The sequence below is a fragment of the Bubalus bubalis genome, chromosome 2 (genome assembly GCF_019923935.1).
Source record: "Bubalus bubalis isolate 160015118507 breed Murrah chromosome 2, NDDB_SH_1, whole genome shotgun sequence".
Classification (NCBI taxonomy): Eukaryota; Metazoa; Chordata; class Mammalia; order Artiodactyla; family Bovidae; genus Bubalus; species Bubalus bubalis.
In genome coordinates, this window is record NC_059158.1 from 79,190,256 (window position 1) to 79,210,231 (window position 19,976).

Here is a 19,976-nt window from a genome sequence, read left to right on the forward strand (position 1 = left end):
CTACAATCTTATTTGTTTTATTGTCAGTGAAAAAAAAAAATCAGTGAAAATGAGGTAACTATCCAGGGATTTCAGTCTTGACTTTGCTTTAAACTGTTACCTAAAGATAAAGAACTGATTATATCCCTAACAGAAATGGAGACAAGAATGTCACAGATTTTGCAACCCAGTTTATGGTCAGCTCCACTGATTAGCAGAGTTCAGTTCCTAGAAAAATGTGTGTGTGTGTGTTTAAGGACAGGGAGGATATCTGCTGTTTTATATCCAAAATTCAGGTAGAATTCAAATAGATTAATCAGCCCTTCTTTTGTCTCCAGGTAGTCCTCCTTTGCTGCTACTGCCTGAAAATGTGAGAATTCGAAAATACAACCTCTCATCTCTTCAGTTCTCAGAGTACCTTGAAGACCAGGAGCGCATTAAGGCTATGGATTATGATTGGGATCCGGAGGGCACAGGCCTCAGTGAGTATGAACCCTGGCATCTGTCACCGATATCAGTTGAATCCACTGAGTGATAAGGTGTTGAACTTTGGGGAATGGATTTTTAATGAGCAAGTGTTGCTGCCTGAGTGGAAGAGGACGCTCCTCCCACCCAGCATGCTCCAGACTGCTCAGCGTGGCTGTGCGCCCAGCCTGTTTCCCAGCTTCTCACTGAAACTTCTCCCATCTCTGGGGACTGTTCTTTCAGGACTGCCTCACATCCCTTTGTTCACTGTCTCCTTGTCTTTGCTCTTGCCAAGATTGTTCCTCCCCACCGCTGTATGGTTGGAACATTGCTACTCAAATCCCAGTTCAAAGTCACCTCCCCTCTGGTGTCTTTGATAATCTCGGTTCTGTGAACCTGTAGCATTTTATCCACATTGGATTGAGTTTACAGCTAGTTGTCCACACATCTTTCTCCCTACACCTTAACCATGTGCTCTTTGGAGACAGAGATTGAATCAAATTCATCTCCACATGCCTGGCATCTGACCCAGCATCTAATTTAGTGTATGTGGTGTGTAGTTGATGAAGAAAAATAAGTGATGCTTACTGCTAAGTCTCTCATGGTTCTATATGGCATGCGGGAGATGGTTGTTGGGCAGGAAAACTTATATTGTATGCCTGTCTCCCTCGTCTACTGGCTTTATGACCTTAAATAATTGTAACAACTCTCTGGATCTCTATTTCTTATCTGTAAAATAAGAGCAGTAATCTTGCTCAGCCTGGCTCCCTCTGAGAGTTGTTTTGAAAGTCAAATGAGATGATAGATATGAACATGCTTTGCAAACTATGTAAGATTTATTTCACATTTCATCATACAATGCAGTAAACTTTTCAAGAATGGTTCCTACCTAGGGAAGTGTGTGCCCTGAAAGGCACAGTCTTCCTATGCTTTTAAAAATAAAATTTTATTTTTTTTGGCCACAGTATGTGGCATGTGGGATCTTAGTTCCCTGACCAGGGATTGAACCCCTGTTCCCTGCAGTGGAAGGCGAAGTCTTAACTGCTGGACCATAGGAAAGTCCCTTCCTATGCTGTTTAAAGTGCCTGCTATCCAATATCTTTTAGTTTATACATAAAATAAGACTTTTCTTCTACACAGCTTCATTATTGCCAGTATGGACTTAAACTCATAACAATTTGCCCCTAGTTAATCTATATATTCTTTTTTTGAAACTAGAACATGATCTTAATGAGGGTAAACAGGCTCTTGGCTGAAATATATTTTAATGAATTACCGTTCAATGCTGCTGACTAATTATCAGTAGGTTATCAGTTGAAGCTTTTATAGTTAGTATGTCAAGTATGATAGATTTTGAGGTTTGATCATAGTGGTTTCATTGAACTATTAGTATTACAGGAACACTGAGGAAGCAGAGACATCAACGAATGAACAATACTTCACCTGATTAGACTCCAGTTCTTCCCTTACCTGATGCTGCTTACACACACCTGATCTCTGTGCCTCACCTCCGCAGGTGTTGTATATTACACTGTGCTAGGGGAGGGCTCTAATTCTGGTGCTATCAAACGTGCCTACATTCCCAACTTTGAATCTGGAAGCAATAATCCTGTGATGGAAATTAACCTGGACCTGAAATACATAGTGCAGCCTGATGGATTAGCAGTGGACTGGGTTGGAAGGTAAGTTTAGCTTCATTTTCTTCTGCCTATTCTACTTTTCTGGCCAGAGCTCCCCTCTGCTCAGCTTGGCACATGAATTGACCCAGATTATGGGTGCACTCAGCCTCGGGGCAGCTGAGTGATACCTGGACTTATTCCCGTCCCAGCATCTACCTCTGCTTACCCAAGGGGGTAATGGGGTAAACTTTATCACTTCCTTTATGCCTCAAAAATGTGGGGAAAGCCTCAAGGTCAAGATTTTATATTCTATCTAGGAGAGCATTTTTGCCAACAGAATTCTGGATTCCAAAATGAACTTTCAGTATGGCAGCACCGCTCATTTGCTGAAGAAATGGGACAGCCTTGCATTCTACCAGCATAGCAGTGAGACGAAACACTTGCCTTGATGCTGATTATTTTGAGGAGGAACAGTCCACGCATTGTGTTCCTAGCAGGCTGTGTTGTCTGAACAGATTGGAATTTTGACTTTCCTGTTTAAGCTTTGGGTTTGAGCTAATAGGGGTGCTGTTCTAGAACTTCAGGAACCAGAGCCAGTTTAAATGATATCTAAATAAGAACCTTAAGTAGGTTTATCATCACATAGATTCATGAGAGGCAAATTGATATGGAAGAAGCCTTCTTCAAGGAAGAGCCCTGGGTTGGAATAACATTTACGGGAAAGTGACTACATTACAATCAGAACTCAATCATTTGTAGAATCATTATGTCTTTCTAATGAAGTAGTAGTGTAAAATGTTTGCTGCCCTCTGAGACAACAGAGAGTCATCTGTAGTATTAATTTTCACCTCTTCACACACTTGTCTAGTACTCCTGGAAGACTTGCGCATCTTTGCAGAAGTTAGGCAGGTCCCACTGTACTTGCAGGATAACAGGAGACTCATTTCAGCAACTCCTGTCAGGAAACAAGACCTCAGAGAATCATGAACTGGCACCTCTAGACTTTAGCACCTCCTTCTGAAAACCAGCCTGGCAATGGCAGATCTTTCTTCTTGTTTGAAGTTTTCCCTCTTTCTCAGCCTTAATGAATGAGTGAATTTAAGAAAGTACTGCAGCTCTTTCTGCTTGAGACTGAGACCTGAAGCCTGAAGAATAAGGGCAGGGTGGCTTTGCTGAGTTTGCTATTTTGAGTGGCTGTTTCCACTCATCCTTGAAGCTGATGCCAGATTCCTAATGATGCTGGTGGACTCTTGGCTGAGGAGGAAGCTGACTCACAGGCAGTCAGAACGAAAGGCCCACAGAGCCTCACGACTCCTACCTAGAAGCAGTTGTCTCGTAATCATGCCAGGTGTGAGGGTCACCATCATTGCTCGTCCTGGCTGATACTGCTGCTTCCCTGAATAGCCCCTTCACCCCACACCCCATCACTTGTAACTTTCCTCACATGTCCCCTGGCTGAAGAGACTGGGGCATTCCTGAGAGACAGGCTGTGCTCTTATCACTGGTGTCTGAGTAGCTGTCTTGCTGGCCAGAACTTCCAAACTAAATGCTCTGGTCTTCACACCTCCACCCCAGAAGTCCAGTCTAGACTTTTCAGTTGTTTGTCTCTCTAAATTCAGGCATATTTACTGGTCAGATGCCAGGAGGCAACGGATTGAAGTGGCTGAACTTGATGGAAGGTACAGAAAGTGGCTGATTTCCACTGAACTGGGTCAACCAGCTGCAATAGTTGTGAATCCCAAGCTAGGGTAAGTACTTGAAGGAGTCCTTAATGTGCAATATTTTCCACTGGGTTCTCAAAAAAATTATGTTTGATAATTTTCAATTATTCCCAATTGTACTGAAATTGTCCTTGGACTTTTTTGAGTGGCAGCTATGACTGTTTTCAAGAACTATAATATGCCCTAAAGATCATTTAGGACCAAACAGGCTTCAGTAGACAGACACTGCGTATGGGGAAGGGTTTAGCCACGTTTTTCAACACCGCGGTTTGTCTAAAACCCACACATTTCTCAGTAGAATTTAGGGATTGAGCAACACCTGATGATTGCTTTAGACTTGAGATTGCAAAGTGGTTGGTGGCTGATGGGCTAAACATGGCCCGTATACTTATTGGACTTGAACTTCAGAGCTTTAAGTAAATGTAGTTGATAGCATTAGATATTTAAAAGATGATTTATTTATTTATTGGCTGCATCAGGTCTTAGTTTCAGCACGTGGGCTCTTTGTTGCAATGTGAGGGTTTCTTTAAAGTTGCGGGTCACAGGCTTAGCTCCTCTGAAGTATTTGGGATCTTAGTTCCCCAACCAGGGATGGAATCCAAGTCCCCCCTGCATTGGAAGGTGGGTTCTTAACCACTGGACCACCAGGAAAGTCCTGATAACATTAAAATTAAAAAAATATATTTGTATTTCTGGTTTGAAAAATCAGAATAACTGGTAACCTTATGTGGATATGCTTTCCTTGACACAGCATTGCCTGGAACTCTTAGGCTAGGGCTTGGCTTAATGTGGTCTTTGCCCATCACCCTACATTCACAGCTGCCCTGACCATCCATTTATCTTGCCTGATCCTTTCTAGGTACTTAATGTGGTGCAATCCTTGGTTTACTCAGTTCTTCTACAATCAAGTATTAATTGGCTGCAAAAGAACACATTTTCAAACAGTTAGGATGGGAAAGGAATCTTTTATTTTTTTTTACTCAGATACATTCCAAACACAGGTTTGTGCCTTCTTATACAGTGGGCATTCAAGAAACAGCCTTTGTGATTATATATCAATATATATATTGAAGGGTCTAGATATATATCCTAGGACAGGACTGTCCAGGTTGTATTTGGAATGTGCAGTTCTCATGAAGGAGAGCTTACAGATGCACCCACTCTCCCCTGTCTCCCTGTCTCTCCCTGTCCCATGTAGATATAAAAGCAGCATCCTTTAGGACCCAGGCCTCTTTGAAAATCAGTTGGTTTTTCCACCTGATGAAATGCCACCATGAGGAAACCTTCTGTTACAGGTTTATGTACTGGACTGACTGGGGCGAAAATCCTAAAATCGAGTCCGCTTGGATGGATGGGCAGCGTCGGAAAGTCTTGGTTCAGGAGGACCTCGGTTGGCCAACAGGCCTCTGTATAGATTATATGAATGGTGACCGGATCTACTGGAGTGACCTCAAGGACAACATTGTTGAAACCATCAAATATGATGGAACCGATAGGAGAATTGTGGTAACTTCAGGTTAGAAATTTCACTTTCAATTTCCTATATTAATTAACGTGTTTCCAGTCTCTTTGCCCCCCTTTTCCCAAGAAGGAATCCTAATCTTAGGAGACAGTTTATATAGTTTCTTATATACTTTCCATTCTACCCAGCTCCCATCTGCTGATTCAAATGCAAATGAACCTGTTAGGAGTTCCTTCTTGTATCATAAAAAAAACTGCTCTCAGCATCAGATGTTAAAATAACCATTTCTCGTTAGGTTGCCCTGATAGAGGTGAGGATCCTGTGTTACAGTGGTTATATCCAGGTCTAATTCCTTCTAGATACATTCCTTTTTAACATGCTAAATTGCCTTTTATGCAAGACTGGAAACATTTAGGAGAGTAGCATTTTGTTTTCTTGCCTAAATTCTACAGACCTGAAAAATCCAGCACGTATCAAGTTTTCCTGATAAGTGGTATCTTATGTCTAAGGAAAAAAATTCTCTGGCATACAACTTGTTTTCTAAAAGTAAAATAAAATCAGCAACTTGAAAGTGAGCAAGTCCCCTATAATTGGTGTCAGCCTGTAGGCATTGGTCCAATTTAATTTCTGTTATCTTGATCTCCTGGCGTGGCACACTTTCCTGGCCATGTGTACAGAGAATCTATGGATGTTGCTGGAATTTTAAGGTGTTGCCTTAGAGGTTGATCTGAGCAGCTTGATTTTCAACCTAAAAGTGGAGCTTGGGTATCTTCTTTTCAATAACCTTGTTTTGTTTTTGCTTTTTCCCTGTGGGTGGACAGCGGTGAACCCTTATAGTCTGGACATCTTTGAGAGCCAGTTATACTGGACATCTAAGGATAAGGGAGAAGTGTGGATCCAAGATAAATTTGGGCGAAACAAGAAAGAGAAATTGCTGACAGTGAACCCTTGGCTTACTCAAGTTCGAGTCTTCCATCAACGGAAATATAATCATTCAGGTAGTCACAAACCTTATTTCAAATTAATGGCTATAGTCTTTCTGGAAAATGGTGGATAATAATAGCTGACCTCCCTGTTTCTGAAACGTGTGTGTGTGTGTATTTTAATCATTTTGAAGAGAGAAAGATAAAATTGGAGACAAAATGAAATGATGCACACCATCAGCAGATATCAAGTAAAAATCCTTCAATCCTTGTTGCTTGCAGTGTGGGAATGTCTTCTTAGGCCACAGAATCCAGTATGGGTTAGACCCCTGATAAATGTAAGTGGGGTTGACAAGTCACATAATAATAGGTTTCATGGACATCAGAAGTCTTACCCACTCTTAACAATTGCAAGGTCAGGCTAGTCAAGTCATCCTGAGCTAGGCAAGCCTTAGCTTAAAGCTTGAAGGATGCATTTTTACATTCTCCCTTCTTTTCTTAGTTCTGGGTCCTGCTTCTTCAGGTGGTGGTAATTGTTGTTTTGTTGCTAAGTTGTGTCTGACTCTTTGTGACCCTATGGACTGTACCCCATTGGGCTCCTCTGGCCATGGGATTTCCCAGGGCAAGAATACTGGAGTGGGTTGCCATTTCCTTCTCAGAGAGATCTTCCCGACCCAGGGATCAAACCCATCTCCTGCATTGCAGGCAGACCAAGGGGGATGTGTTCTAACTCATCCTTCATCACTGTGTGGAGTAACGTGAAAGGGAAAGGATGTTTTTGAAGTGAGGAGAGGAACTAGAAATCTACCCAAGTCACCCAAGCAGTAGATAAGCTTTAAACCTAGAGATGATTTTTAAACTTTATTCCATTCAACCCAAAGCTCAGCATTTTTCTATTCTGGTCCAGTTGTCAGTAAACCCAGTTCCAGCTCGAACTCTATGGCTGTATGTGAGCTGCATCCCAATTCTGGATTTCTGTGACAGGGCCTCAATAATTGTAATAAAGGTGATACTGTTAATCAGAGCTCTAAATTCCCTAACCTTGCAAATAATGAAACTGAAGCCCAGAAGAAAAACTTGTGTTTGGAGAGCAGGGGTGAAAAATCACATCCACTGTGTGCTTTGGCTGGACTACACTTTTGGGTCCATCCAGACTTGGATATTGACACGTCTGGATATAATAGTGGGGTCTTACTGACCTTTTGAAATATCTCAGATTGCTTAGTGCTGATCGACTTTTGCAGTCGTGCGGTGAACCAGGCAGACACCCACCATCCAGACTTGCCAGGGCCATAGGGGAGATAAGTGATGCCACTAGAAAATGTGAGGGGCACAGAAGTGGGGTGGAGGGCACAGGGAGGGACAGTGCCATGGTGGTGAGGTAGCAGGGGAGGGTAGTGTAAAGGGGGTGAGTTGTCAGGTGTCACGTGGCCTAAAGGTATCGGGATGCTGCCTGAGCTCAGATGTCGCCTGGCCACAACTCAGCAGATGGACATGTCCCTGGTTGGAGCATTCATTCCCTCCTCAGAAACTAATCGCTGTTCTCATCTGCTTTCCAGTGCCCAACCGCTGTAAGGATGTCTGCAGCCACTTATGCCTTCTGAGACCTAAGGGATACACCTGTGCCTGTCCCCAAGGCTCCAGATTTCTAGAAGGGAGCGTCACAGTGTGTGATGCAGGTAGGAACGCTGCCTGGGCAGCTGTGGGGGCTGGGGGAAGCTCCTTTGCCATCTTTAGTAGATTCCCTTACCTAGGCTTCACCTTTTTCAGGAGCCTGAAGAGTCCCTGGGTACTGGTCTCTTGCAGAAGAGAGTGGGGATGGCTGGAAGGAAGGGTGGGAGATCTGGAAACTATGAAAAGAGCTGAGTGGGACTGAAGGGGCCAAACGGAACTTGTGTCCCTCTGATTTCTGAGGATTGTTTGCCAAAATCTGTAGAGATTTACATCCAGTACCCCTAAATCGACTGTTAGGTTGTCTTATAAAGACATTTTGAAGAGTGACTTTCTATAAGGCCTCATCCTCCTCAATCTGCCCCATACTGGATCCCAGTCACCCCAGAATGTATTCAGCCTTACTGGGAGTTCCTCAAAGTGGAGAACCAGGCTCCAGAGGTTGTGGGGTGATGCTTATCCCGTACGGAGGGAGACATAGAGAGAGTTCACTCTTTTTCCCATTTGCTCATTTCAAAGTTTTGACAACTGAAAAAAGGCCACGTTTTAAAATGTACTTTATACTGTTGACAGATGGAAGCTGAAATAAGTAAGCAGTGGTTTAATTCTCATCCCAAATGCTATAGATGGCCTATTCTTGGCAAGACTTTTCTTCAGTGACTTTATTAGGAATTAAAAAGCCATAGGTAGTAGCTAGTTAGTGTCCCTAACTAGTATCCAGTGCTTGATAAGGATGATAGGAACATCATCCTGTTCACTGCTGCTGCTGCTAAGTCGCTTCAGTCGTGTCCGACTCTGTGTGACCCCATAGACGGCAGCCCACCAGGCTCCCCTGTCCCTGGGATTCTCCAGGTAAGAACATTGGAGTGGGTTGCCATTTCCTGCTCCAATGCATGAAAGTGAAAAGTAAAAGTGAAGTCGCTCAGTCGTGTCTGACTCTAGGCGCCCATTTTATGGCTCACATTCTGGGGAAATGAAGATACATAACCATGTTCTGCCACCAGAGGGAGCAAGTAGTGAAACAAGGCCCCACCTGTTGACTCTTCCCAATCAGGCTGAAAAGTTGCAGGTTTAGAGAACGAACTCAGCAAGTAACCGCCCCTTCTGCTCTCTCTATCCCCACTCTGTCCCAGTGCTACTGGGGAAGTATTTGCAAGATTATGATCTTTTAGCAAGGGTAATTTTGAAGGTCTTAAAAATGAGATCTCCAATCAGCTATCAAGTATCTATTGATCTGTATCTGTGTGTCTGTTTATTGATCAATGGATTGCTGATACTTCAAAGTCTTTAGTGGATGTTTCAGGGTGTGCCTACATTGAGCTCTTGATTTAACTGGGTTCAAAAAGAAGCATTCTGAAAACCTCAAATGAAATGTGAATGTCCTAAGAGATTTACCACAATGTTCTTTTTAACTATTAGTGTGTATTTTCAGGAGTCTAGTATCGCTCCACTATTTTGGGGGGGGGGGCGCTGCTATTAACTGCCTTTTTTCCCCTATCAAATATATGTTAGTCCCCAAGACCTTATTGATAAAGGAGTTCATCTGACTTAAGGGCAAGGTATCATTTTGACAGAGAGGATAATCAGCTGCCCCACTCCCTTCACTCCCTACTCCGGCTTGGGCTGAAACAAGCTTGCAGGTTGGAGGGGGCTCTGCGGAGCGTGGCTGACTCACACACGTGTGACTCTCTCCTTCTGCAGCCATTGCAGGTGCTGTCAGCATGCCCCCTCCATGCAGGTGTATGAACAGAGGAAGCTGCTATTTTGATGAGAATAACCTCCCCAAATGCAAGTAAGTCTGAATGTTGAGGTCTGAGCTGTAGGTCTTACCCCTTCCGGGGGGAAGTTCAGACCCTTAAAAACAAGCACAAGAGCCTTGTCAGCTTTCGTATCATAAGCAGCTTGCCCTCCAGTGGGGGAGTCCACGGAGAACTAAGGCAGTACTTCTCAAAGTATCATGTGCATTAGAATCACCTGGGGCTTTGGGAAAAAAATGCCCATCTCATTCACAGGGATCCTGCCTTTCTAACTCCTGGGGGGAAAGAAAGTGAAGGTGAAAGTCTCACCGTTGTGTCCAACTCTTTGCGACCCCATGAACTATACAGTCTGTGGAATTCTCCAGGCCAGAACACTGGAGTGGGTAGCCTATCCCTTCTCCAGGGGATCTTCCAGACCCAGGAATCAAACCAGGGTCTCCTGCATTGCAGGCGGGTTCTTTACCAGCTGAGCTACCAGGGAAGCCCCGCTCCTGGGGGAATGCCACTGAATTGTGTGCCCCATTCTGGGGAGCAAGGAGTTAGAGAAATGAAAACCCAATTTTCCTCCTCACCTGGAATTGCCAATTTTAACTGTGGGAGAGCAGCCATTAGCAGAGCTGCTTCAGTGCCAAGCTCTCCAGAGGAAGAGACTGGGCTAAAGATTTGGAAAGCAGAAAATTATCAAGAAAGCTCTTCACATGGTGCACAAAGATATTTCATGAAAGCATGTCCAAGGGAAGAACACGATGAAGGTTTCCGGGTTTACTCTCCAAGGAAGAATTCCATAGATTATAGAAGACACCAGTAGGTCAATTTGATGAGTCTGACTCCGTAGATGGCACAGCTGTTCCCTGTGAAAGTGAATTTCCATAATCAGATTACAGTCGAAACCTAAGGAAGCAACAGCTCATGAATGGGTCTTCCTTTCCTTTCAGGTGTTCTAGTGGCTACGTGGGAGAATATTGTGAAATGGGGCTTTCCCAAGGCGTTCCTCCAGGAACAAGTAAGTTTTAAGGATAATGAGGGATCTGGGAATGCATCATGCTCCCTCAGTTGCGTGCTGTCTGTAATCTGTTTAACTCAGTTTTGGAAGAAGTAAAGGTTCTAGCCCCCAGCCCCTGCTGCTCAGCCAGCTCGCTCTTTTCCTGCTTCTCCTGTTCATACATTTTCTTCTTCTTCCCTTTTCGGCAGCGGCGTCCGTGCTATTGACAATCATCTTGATCGTCATAATTGCTGCTTTAGCCGCTTTAGGATTTTTCCACTATCGGAAAACTGGCTCCATTTTGCCTTCTCTGCCCAAGCTGTCAAGGTCAGTTTCATTATGTGGAATATTGATTTTAGAAATCTGGATGATCTGTAACCACGTGAATAACTTAATTCTTCTTTTTTAAATTAAAAATCATCCTAGAGTGTTCACCTACTCTGCAGAAACAAAAGATGCTGAACTGAAAGCAGTCACTTCTTTGATTGCTTCTCTGAAGCCTGAGTACAAATCACATTTTAGAGTGTAAATGGTTGTGTCGACCAGGTTACACTGGAGAACAACGTCGGCTGTGTGAGGGGCCAGGCTTTCTTTCCCCTAGTGCCAGGCCGGCCCTCTCCTGGTTCTTAAGCACTCAGGAATGTGCTTGAACACTTCTGGGTGACCAAGGGAATTTACTCCTGTACGTGATGTGTAAATTCAAAAGTAGGATTCAAGCCTTTCAATTAAGTGAGAGTTAGCTAGGAAACTAGCTAGACAGTTATTGCAAAAGATTTAAAAAAAAAAAAATAACAAGACACTGTTTGATTATTTCTTTTCAGCTTAAGCCATCTTAAATCCTCTGAAAATGGAAATGGGGTGACCTTCAGATCAGGGGATGATGTGAACATGGATATTGGAGTAACTGGTTTTGGGCCTGAGTCTGCTATTGACAGATCGCTGGCGATGGTGAGTGTGGTTACAAAATGACTATTTGAAGGTTATCATTTTTACTGTTTTATCAAAGAAATACTTAAGAAAAATATATTTATTTATTTATTTGGGTGCATCGAGTTGCAGCATGTGGAATCTTCACTGTGGCACATGGGCTCTCTAGTTGAGGCCCATGGGCTCAGGAGTTGAGGTACCTGGGCTTAGTTGCCCTGCAGCATGCGGATCTTACTTCCCCAATTAGGGATTGAACCTATTCCTTGCATCACAAAGTGGATTCTTAACTGCTAGACCACCTGGGAAGTCCCAAGAAACCCTTTTTATAAAGAATAAAATTCAGCTACTGAAAAAAAAATAATGAAATACACTATGCCCCTCGGAAGAAAGTCTTCGCTCTACGAAGTTAGGAAACACTGAGCTTGTTGCAGAAATGTGTCTAAAAACATTAGTAATGAAATTGAAATGAACCCCTGAGCTAAAAGTAAGTCACACTGTTGACCTGGAATCTTAATTGAAATCTTAAAACAGTCTATATTTTGGGGAAACGGGAGAGGGACCATGATATTCTGTCTTTATTTGATGACTTTTTATATGTTGAAGGAAGAGGCAGGGAGATACATGTTGCCTAGTTTCATGTATTTTCCCACCGAGGTAGTGTTGGGATAAACATGGTTTTTGAGTCAGTGGTTGGTTCAAATCCCAGCTCTGCCAGCTTCTAAGAATGTGATAGAAGCACGGAAGTTGAACTTTCTGTGCCCATCTGTAGAGTGATCCCTCCTGTGAGGACCAGATACTTTATGGGTGGACTAGGATCCGTGCAATGTTCACATTCGGAGATGGGAAGCCATTCTCAGCATTCTGCCTCCCCACCCCGATCTTTCTTTCTTTCTTGTCCCTGCCTAAAAGTGCAGTGTTATCCATTCTGCTTTCCCCTTCTGCCTCTTCTCTTTGCTTCTCTTCCACCTCCCACCCTTCTATGTCCAAAGCCAGCCCCCAGGTGGCTTTGCCTTAAGGCAGAAATGGGAAGAGTGTTTTTGTTTCCCTGAGCTGATGAGTTAGAGTATTTATGTCGCTTTACACAGTGTTTGCTGTAGGGAGGTCTTGTGTCTCTGCTGGCTTTTCTTTTCTTCTTTTGGGGTCAGTTCGGCAAAGCACCTAACATACCTCCTGTAAGGAGTGCATCTTCTGCTGTGTGTGAACCTGGTTTGCATGGTATAATCCTTTTTTCCTTCATCAGAATGAACATTTTGCCACAGACTTCGGGAAGTCGCCCATAATATTTGAGAACCCGACATACTCCTCCAAGGACACTGCTATCACAGTGGCTCAGCCAACAACAGCCCCGGTGAGAAACCACAGTCCTTTCTGTCAGGTGCTGCTGCTGTTGAGTCTTGTTCTTTGGAATAATGTGCCTTTAGCGTCCTCCCGGCCTTCCCTCCATGGAAGGAAGCACGGTGGTCCCTTCCTCAGCTTCATGCTCTGCAGTCACAGGACTGGCCGAAGGACAGAAGGCCTGAAAACAATCAGAATCTTGGGTTTTGGCCACCATTCTGGGGGTGCCAACCAAGAGCAGTTTCTCCTGAGTGGCAGAGCAAGAGGTCTGAGTGCATTCAATGGCGGACACGGGGCCTGGCACACACAGGTGCTTTGTAAATATCTGTGAGCTGAGTGAGTGGACAGTCCTCAGGCCGTTATCCAGAGGCCTGGGGGGACTGGGCACACACTGTGTCTGGTCCTTACTGATATCATGAGCGTGTAATTTGAGGTGACTTTCCTGCTTGCCTTTCTCATACTTTTCTGGAAAGTGTAGAGGTCTCTGAGGTTGGTAGACAGATACCAAAACTTCCTTTGGTACAGTCCTATTACTCACTTATCTTTGAGAGGAACAGAGAGATAAATTAGACAGATGGATGGAGGGACATTTCTTCACTGGGTCCGGATCAGCAGGCCCAATGCCACTGCCAGTACCTGTCAATTTTCAGTTAGCCCGTCTTCCTCTTGTCTGAACCGCTAGAGCTAAGCTTCTTTTGCATCAGGAGATACAGTACATTTTAGTGTGACAGAAATAGAGTGTGACCAGTAATGAGTGGTCCCAAGAATATTCGTGGTCCCAAGAATATTCTATCTCATGCCTGATTCTCCCAAGAATAAGGCACGAGATAGACAGCTTAGTCGTTGGTGCTCCTGATTTGGGGGAGATGAGAGTGATGTTTATTCGTGGACCACAGGGTCGTTTTCATATAATAAAAATGGTGCCTGATCATATTTGTACAGGAGCAAGGTGGTAAGCAGAATCGAAGAGTTGATAAACTTTACAGCAAAAATTCTTTCAAAACTGAATAATGGCCTTCAATATGCACACAGGTAACTGAATCTGGAACAGTGTATAACAAAAACTATGGAAGCCCCATAAACCCTGCGGAACTAGTTACAGACACAAAGCCAACTTCCTCAAGTGATGAAACTCAGGTAACAGTGACTGGAATGATAATGGGATTTGGGAAGGACTTTGGAATTGCTGGGTTTATTAATCCTAGGCAAACTAGAGAGACTGTGATAGGTTCACAGATCCCAAGATGTGTAGACAATTAGTAAAGATGATTTTAAAAATAATAAATTGAAAACATTCTACTGAGTAAAGCTACATTGTAACATTGAGTTGGGAATGATGTTCCTTGTGACACAGGAGACAAAGCAGGAAAGAAGGGTGGCATACTTCTGAACCCAGCCTCTTCAAATCAGAGGCATTTAATTTGAGATAACAACTTGCATAAAGACCTCACTGTGTCAATGATACATATAGAGAACCTTTTCCTTTCCTGTGCAGTGCAGTTTTTCCGCTGTGTATGTCTTTGTTCCCTTAAGAACGCATGTTGCGTTTACCCTACTGTTGTTACTGATGTTCACCACTTGATGGCACTAACCTACACTCGCTTGATCTTTCCATCTAACATCATTGTCCTCAATGTGCCAGGCGCAGAGTTTAATACTGAAGAGTAAAAGAAAAAAAAAAAAAGAACACTAGATGGAGCTTCTCTATCTTGTCTGCAGACCCTTTGAAATTTGTAAACTATGTGGTCTACAAAGAGAAATTCAATAAATTTGATACAAAGCTTTACATGAATGGATAATATATCATTAGTTTTAATAGACACTTAAGAAGAAGCTATTTCAGATATAGCTGTTTGATTCTGGGCAACTATTTTACCTCTGGGCACTAGAGTCCTTAGTATTACTCACTGGGGGCACCATTGGCATCTTGGGTTGGGCAGTCCTTTGTGGCACAAAACTATGCTACACGTTGCTGGACATTCTAGTATTCCTGGCCCCTGGCCACTGAATGCCAGTAGCTTCTCCAGTGCGTTGTGATCCTTGCCCTCCCCTCAGCCCCTAAACATACACTCCCCATTGAAAACAGTAGGATCTGGGATGTTCTAAGGTCCTGTGACTTTTGTGAAGTAATATAAAGGAACAAAAGCCCAAGGGTAGTTAGAAATCTTACCATTTTCTAGAATAACCCCTGTTCTCAAATTGCATAATCTATAACCCAAATTAGTGTCTGCAAAGTCATGTTGGATTCTCAGCACTGGTTCCTGTTCTGCTCGTTCAGGTCAAAATAAGAGTTGAACTAAATTGATGCTAACGAGGAGAGCTTATAACAAAGGTGCCTTTGTCCACCTTTTCATCTTTCATTTACTAATTCCTTCTTACACACACACACACACAGACAAATGTAGTCTTAGGAATTTCCACTTTCATATTTTTGATATTTCATATTTTCAAAGGATTGCATATTTTTCTTTAAGCTACATTTAAAAGTTTATTTTGCAGGCTACTTTTTCCACAGACACCAGAATACCTAAATGTCACATGTTGGTTCCCCGTCTGACTCGGCCCCGCGGCAGTGCCAGATCTACATTCTATCCTCAAGTCCAGTGATCCACTTCTTTCAACAGAGCTCTCTCCCAGCTGAGTAGGAAGGGGAATGTGATGGGGATTCTGCAACCTCTGCCCTGCACAACAGTCATCAGAAACACTGAGAGACTCTCTCAAGTGGAGCAGACCTTTACCGGTTGCAGTCCTTTTCTTTCTCATTTCCGTCTTTGCAATACACTGGCTCTTCCTCCTTTTTTCTTTTTTTAATCAGTTGAGGCTGAGGCCCTCTAAGGTCTGTCCTCCATGGTATGTCCATGGATTTTTCTATGACCTTTGCCTCCTGGGAACTAAGATAACAGCCAGAGTGGCTTAAAGCAGTAGAAGCCCTTGGCTAGGATGACCTTAGGTTGACATTAATGTGCCAGAGAGGCTTACATTTTTCTCTTTCATCAATAAATCTGCTCAAAGGACTCGAAAAAATGAACTCCTATGGTTTAGTTCTGTCATTTTCAAAAGTTGTGTTGACACACATTGGACTTCCCAAGAGGATAACAGTGAAATTCACCACTGCTTCTCTTGTTAGTAATTATTCAAGTCCAAGCAATGAGTTTGGGCCTTCCTCATTAAGCATAGGTTTCTAGAGGCCGGGCTTTGACCTGAGTATCTCCATCTTCCCCTTGGTGGTGGCTGTGTGCTGAGGAGGTGCTCAATTAAATGTGAGTGAATGCTTTCTTCTACTTCTGTATTCACATGCTCTCTAGTCCTTCACATGTTGGCCCCCTACTTTCAGAGAACGGGAGACACTTCATAAAACACATGTGCTACCTTAGCGACCTGCAGGAGGGTATGGTCTATTCCCCAGTCTCCTGTTCTCTTGTCTCCTGCCAGCTGGCAGCCAGAGCCATGGTCAGCACTCTACCATGGACAGCTTTTCTGTAAGACACGGGTCATTCATCATAGTCCAGGGTGATTTCTCTTTGGGTTCTTTAGTTTTGAGGCCTCTGAATCCTAGAGGCATTGCCTGCTCCTCTACCTACAATTTAGTTCAGTGATTTTGCTGAGACCCCCTTTCCTCATCTGCAAAATAGATATAATCAGAGACTTTGCCTTGCAGTCATTGGGAAGATTAAATCAGAAATGTGCAAGACTCTTAGAATAGTCCCTGACACATAGTAAGCACTCAATCAATGTTGAGTTCAGTTCAGTCACTCAGTCGTGTCCGACTCTTTGCGACCCCATGAACCTCAGTATGCCAGGCCTCCCTGTCCATCACCAATTCCTGGAGTCCACCCAAACTCATGTCCATTGAGTAGGTGATGCCATCCAACCATCTCATACTCTGTCATCCCCTTCTCCTCTTGCCCTCAATCTTTCCCAGCATCAGGATCTTTTCAAATGAGTCACCTGTTCACATCAGGTGGCCAAAGTACTGGAGTTTCAGCTTCAACATCAGTCCTTCCAATGAACACCCAGGACTGATCTCCTTTAGGATGGACTGGTTGGATCTCCTTGCCGTCCAAGGGACTCTCAAGAGTCTTCTCCAACACCACAGTTCAAAAGCATCAATTCTTCAGGACTCAGCTTTCTTTATAGTCCAACTCTCACATCCATACATGACTACTGGAAAAACCATAGCCTTAACTAGACGGACTTTTGTTGGCAAAGTAACGTCTCTGCTTTTTAATATGCTATCTAGGTTGGTCATAACTTTCCTTCCAAGGAGTAAGCGTCTTTTAATTTCATGGCTACAGTCACCATCTGCAGTGATTTTGGAGACCCAAAAAATAAAGTCAGCCACTGTTTCCACTGTTTCCCCATCTATTTGCCATGAAGTGATGGGACCGGATGCCATGATCTTATTTTTCTGAATGTTGAGCTTTAAGCCAACTTTTTCACTCTCCTCTTTCACTTTCATCAAGAGGCTCTTTAGTTCTTCATTGCTTTCTGCCATAAGGGTGGTGTCATCTGCATATCGCTTTCCAAGTGGCTGCATTTTTGTATTGTTTTGTGTTACTGTAGTTCATACTTTGGCTGTTAACTGTTTTTATGTACTCTTTGTTCTGGGATCAGTTGGCATGAGGGATCTGAGTTCCCCCATCAGGGATCAAACCTGAGCCCCTGCTTGGAGGCGCAGCGTGTTAACCACTGCGCCACCAGGAAAGCCCCTATTACTTGTTTTCGTTATCATCATAATGGCAGGAGGAAATGGTGACAGGATACGGAATATGATGGAGTTGACCAAGGATCAGTACGAGATGAGGGTTACAGTCTGGCTTGTTCCTTAAAGTTTCAGGCAGCCCTTGAAGAAATCTCTTGCCTGTCTCTGTCAAAACTTCTAGATTCTCAGGCACAGATTCTGTGAACTATACATTTCAGATCAAGCAAGTATTTTGAAATTATTAGATGACAAGAGCCCACAGTTTCAGTGACTCTTCAGGGCCCACACATGGGAGAATTGAACAATTTCCTGCATGGGCCGGGTCATGTGGTCCCAAGTTCCAGATTACTTTTTTGTTCTGTAAGAAGAAATTTTAAAACCTAGGCTGGGGGGAAGAAACAAAAAATTCTATTACCGAAAGTTTTCTGTTTCCCTCTTTTTCGTTTAGCCAACAAAATGGAATATCTTCAAACGAAAACCGAAACAAAATACCAACTTTGAAAATCCATTCTATTCCGAGGTAATTGTTAACAATTTTTCTCAGCCCAGGCCTTCTTTCTTAGCATTAACTTGCTAAATCAGGCATGCACTCAGATTATTCTGAGCAAATTGGCCACAATTTGTCTTCTCCACACAAAACCATTTTCCATCGTGTTGGAAATAAGTGACAGATTCTTGTTTCTTTGTGGTTTTAGATGGAGAATGAACCAAAGGTCGCTGCTGCTGTGACCCCACCTCCATCACCTTCTCCTCCTGCTAAGGTTTCTTGGAAAAAAGGCTCAACTCCAGGCTACAGTGCAACAGAAGACACATTTAAAGACACTGCAAATCTTGTGAGAGAAGACTCAGAGGCATAACTGTGCTGGCTATTTAGGGAATAATTAGAAACACACTTTTGCACATTTTTTTTTTTTTTTTTACAAACAGATGAAAGAAATTAACATTCAGTACTTTATTAAAAGAATATATTTCCCCCCCTGTACTCCTGTAGTTGGGACTGTTTGTGGAAACAATGCCTTGTGTGTCTTTTTTACTCATCTCATATTTTTACAACTAATTACCACCTTGTACTATATGTATATCTTTGCACTGAAACTCTCTGAAGGTAATGCTATAAATATATTGTACATTTGTAAATTTTGGAAAGATTATCACATCATTAAATTTGCTAATGAAAGTATCTGCTGAATTGGTTGGTGATCATTACATTCAATGATCCACTGAAGAAAGGAATTGACTCGGGGCCTTTAGCAATGTCAGAAGACCCTATAGCATTATCAAGGAAGGGAATCCAGGCCCCACTCTTGGGTCTGTTTTCACACATCAGCACTTAGTGTTCAATTTGACCTGATGAATAGCATATCCATAGAGATGCAGATGATACAGAAGGTTGAAAAAACTAATTCAGTTCCACCCTTCTGCCTGTTGGCATTGTCCAGCCAGAACTCTGTTTGCTATTATCTCCCTAGCTACCAAGTCCACATGTTTATGTTAATGTCTGAGAAAAAGCTCATGTCCTTAAGTCTAAGTATCCTGCAAAGAGTTTGTAATCGAGTCACATGAACTTGCATTTGATGGACCATAGGGTGATCAACACCCTTTCTGGCATCTCAGGTGGTCACCTACTCTAGAAACTGGAGCTGAATGAATGAAAAGCAAATCTGTCTTCATAAAGGAAGGTGCAAAGCAAATACCAGCAGAGCAAAGCCTCAGCTGGATTTTGTGTTTCTCTGTGTGAAAATTTTCCTTATAACGACTATTTATTTTCTCAGTTGAACATGAATAGAAAGGGAAACCATTTTTATTGAGCCTGGCTTAGATTCTTTAGCAAAATCGTACATTTATATCAGAATGTATCGCAGAGTCTAGCCTTCCTCCTGAATCTAGACTCTAGTCTCCACAGCCGGAACTGTGGCAGGAATACAGTTTCCACACTAGGTAGCATTCCCAGTTCTCTGTGCTAATAATGCACATTTTACAACAATGAATGAATGAGTGTATGAATGGACAGATGGATGAATGAAACATGTACTACTGATGATTTTATTCCTGAGTTCTCAAAATATTTTTTGCTCATATTTTGAGTGTTTATTGTAATTATTTTGAAATGTACTTTGATTAGAAAAGCAAATGGAAATGATGCTGCTGAAAAATTTCTAATAAAGGTGTATTTTATCAGACTTCTTCTGTGTGCTTTATAAATCCAGGTCATGAATTGGTTGTATTTTGCTGTGCATGGAGATTGGGACTTTGAGTGCTAGGCATCAGGGAACCAGGATTGCCCAGGGTTCAAGAAGGGAGAAGGAAGAGGAATCCACAGGTCACATAGCCCTGAAACTGGCCTGGGGCTGGGGAGCGGTGAACACAGGAGGATAAAGTGTAGGTTTCCACCTGAACTCTGCGCAGGCAGCCCCCTCAGTTGCCTTAAAGAGT

The 19,976-nt window shown here is 43.0% G+C and overlaps 1 protein-coding gene across 1 annotated transcript in view; it reads left to right on the forward strand.

Annotated features, from left to right (window-relative positions):
• LRP2 (LDL receptor related protein 2) overlaps positions 1–19,723 on the forward strand; it is a 178,421-nt gene extending 158,698 nt beyond the window's left edge. The window contains exons 66-79 of the mRNA XM_006059973.4: positions 318–461; positions 1,961–2,126; positions 3,683–3,811; positions 5,080–5,300; positions 6,068–6,244; positions 7,729–7,848; positions 9,542–9,632; positions 10,533–10,600; positions 10,789–10,906; positions 11,401–11,527; positions 12,747–12,854; positions 13,874–13,978; positions 17,992–18,063; positions 18,239–19,723. Coding sequence (XP_006060035.4) covers positions 318–461; positions 1,961–2,126; positions 3,683–3,811; positions 5,080–5,300; positions 6,068–6,244; positions 7,729–7,848; positions 9,542–9,632; positions 10,533–10,600; positions 10,789–10,906; positions 11,401–11,527; positions 12,747–12,854; positions 13,874–13,978; positions 17,992–18,063; positions 18,239–18,400 — 1,808 coding nt within the window. The 3' untranslated portion in view covers positions 18,401–19,723. The remainder of the gene's footprint in view (positions 1–317; positions 462–1,960; positions 2,127–3,682; positions 3,812–5,079; positions 5,301–6,067; positions 6,245–7,728; positions 7,849–9,541; positions 9,633–10,532; positions 10,601–10,788; positions 10,907–11,400; positions 11,528–12,746; positions 12,855–13,873; positions 13,979–17,991; positions 18,064–18,238) is intronic.
• The last annotated feature ends 253 nt before the right edge of the window (positions 19,724–19,976 follow it).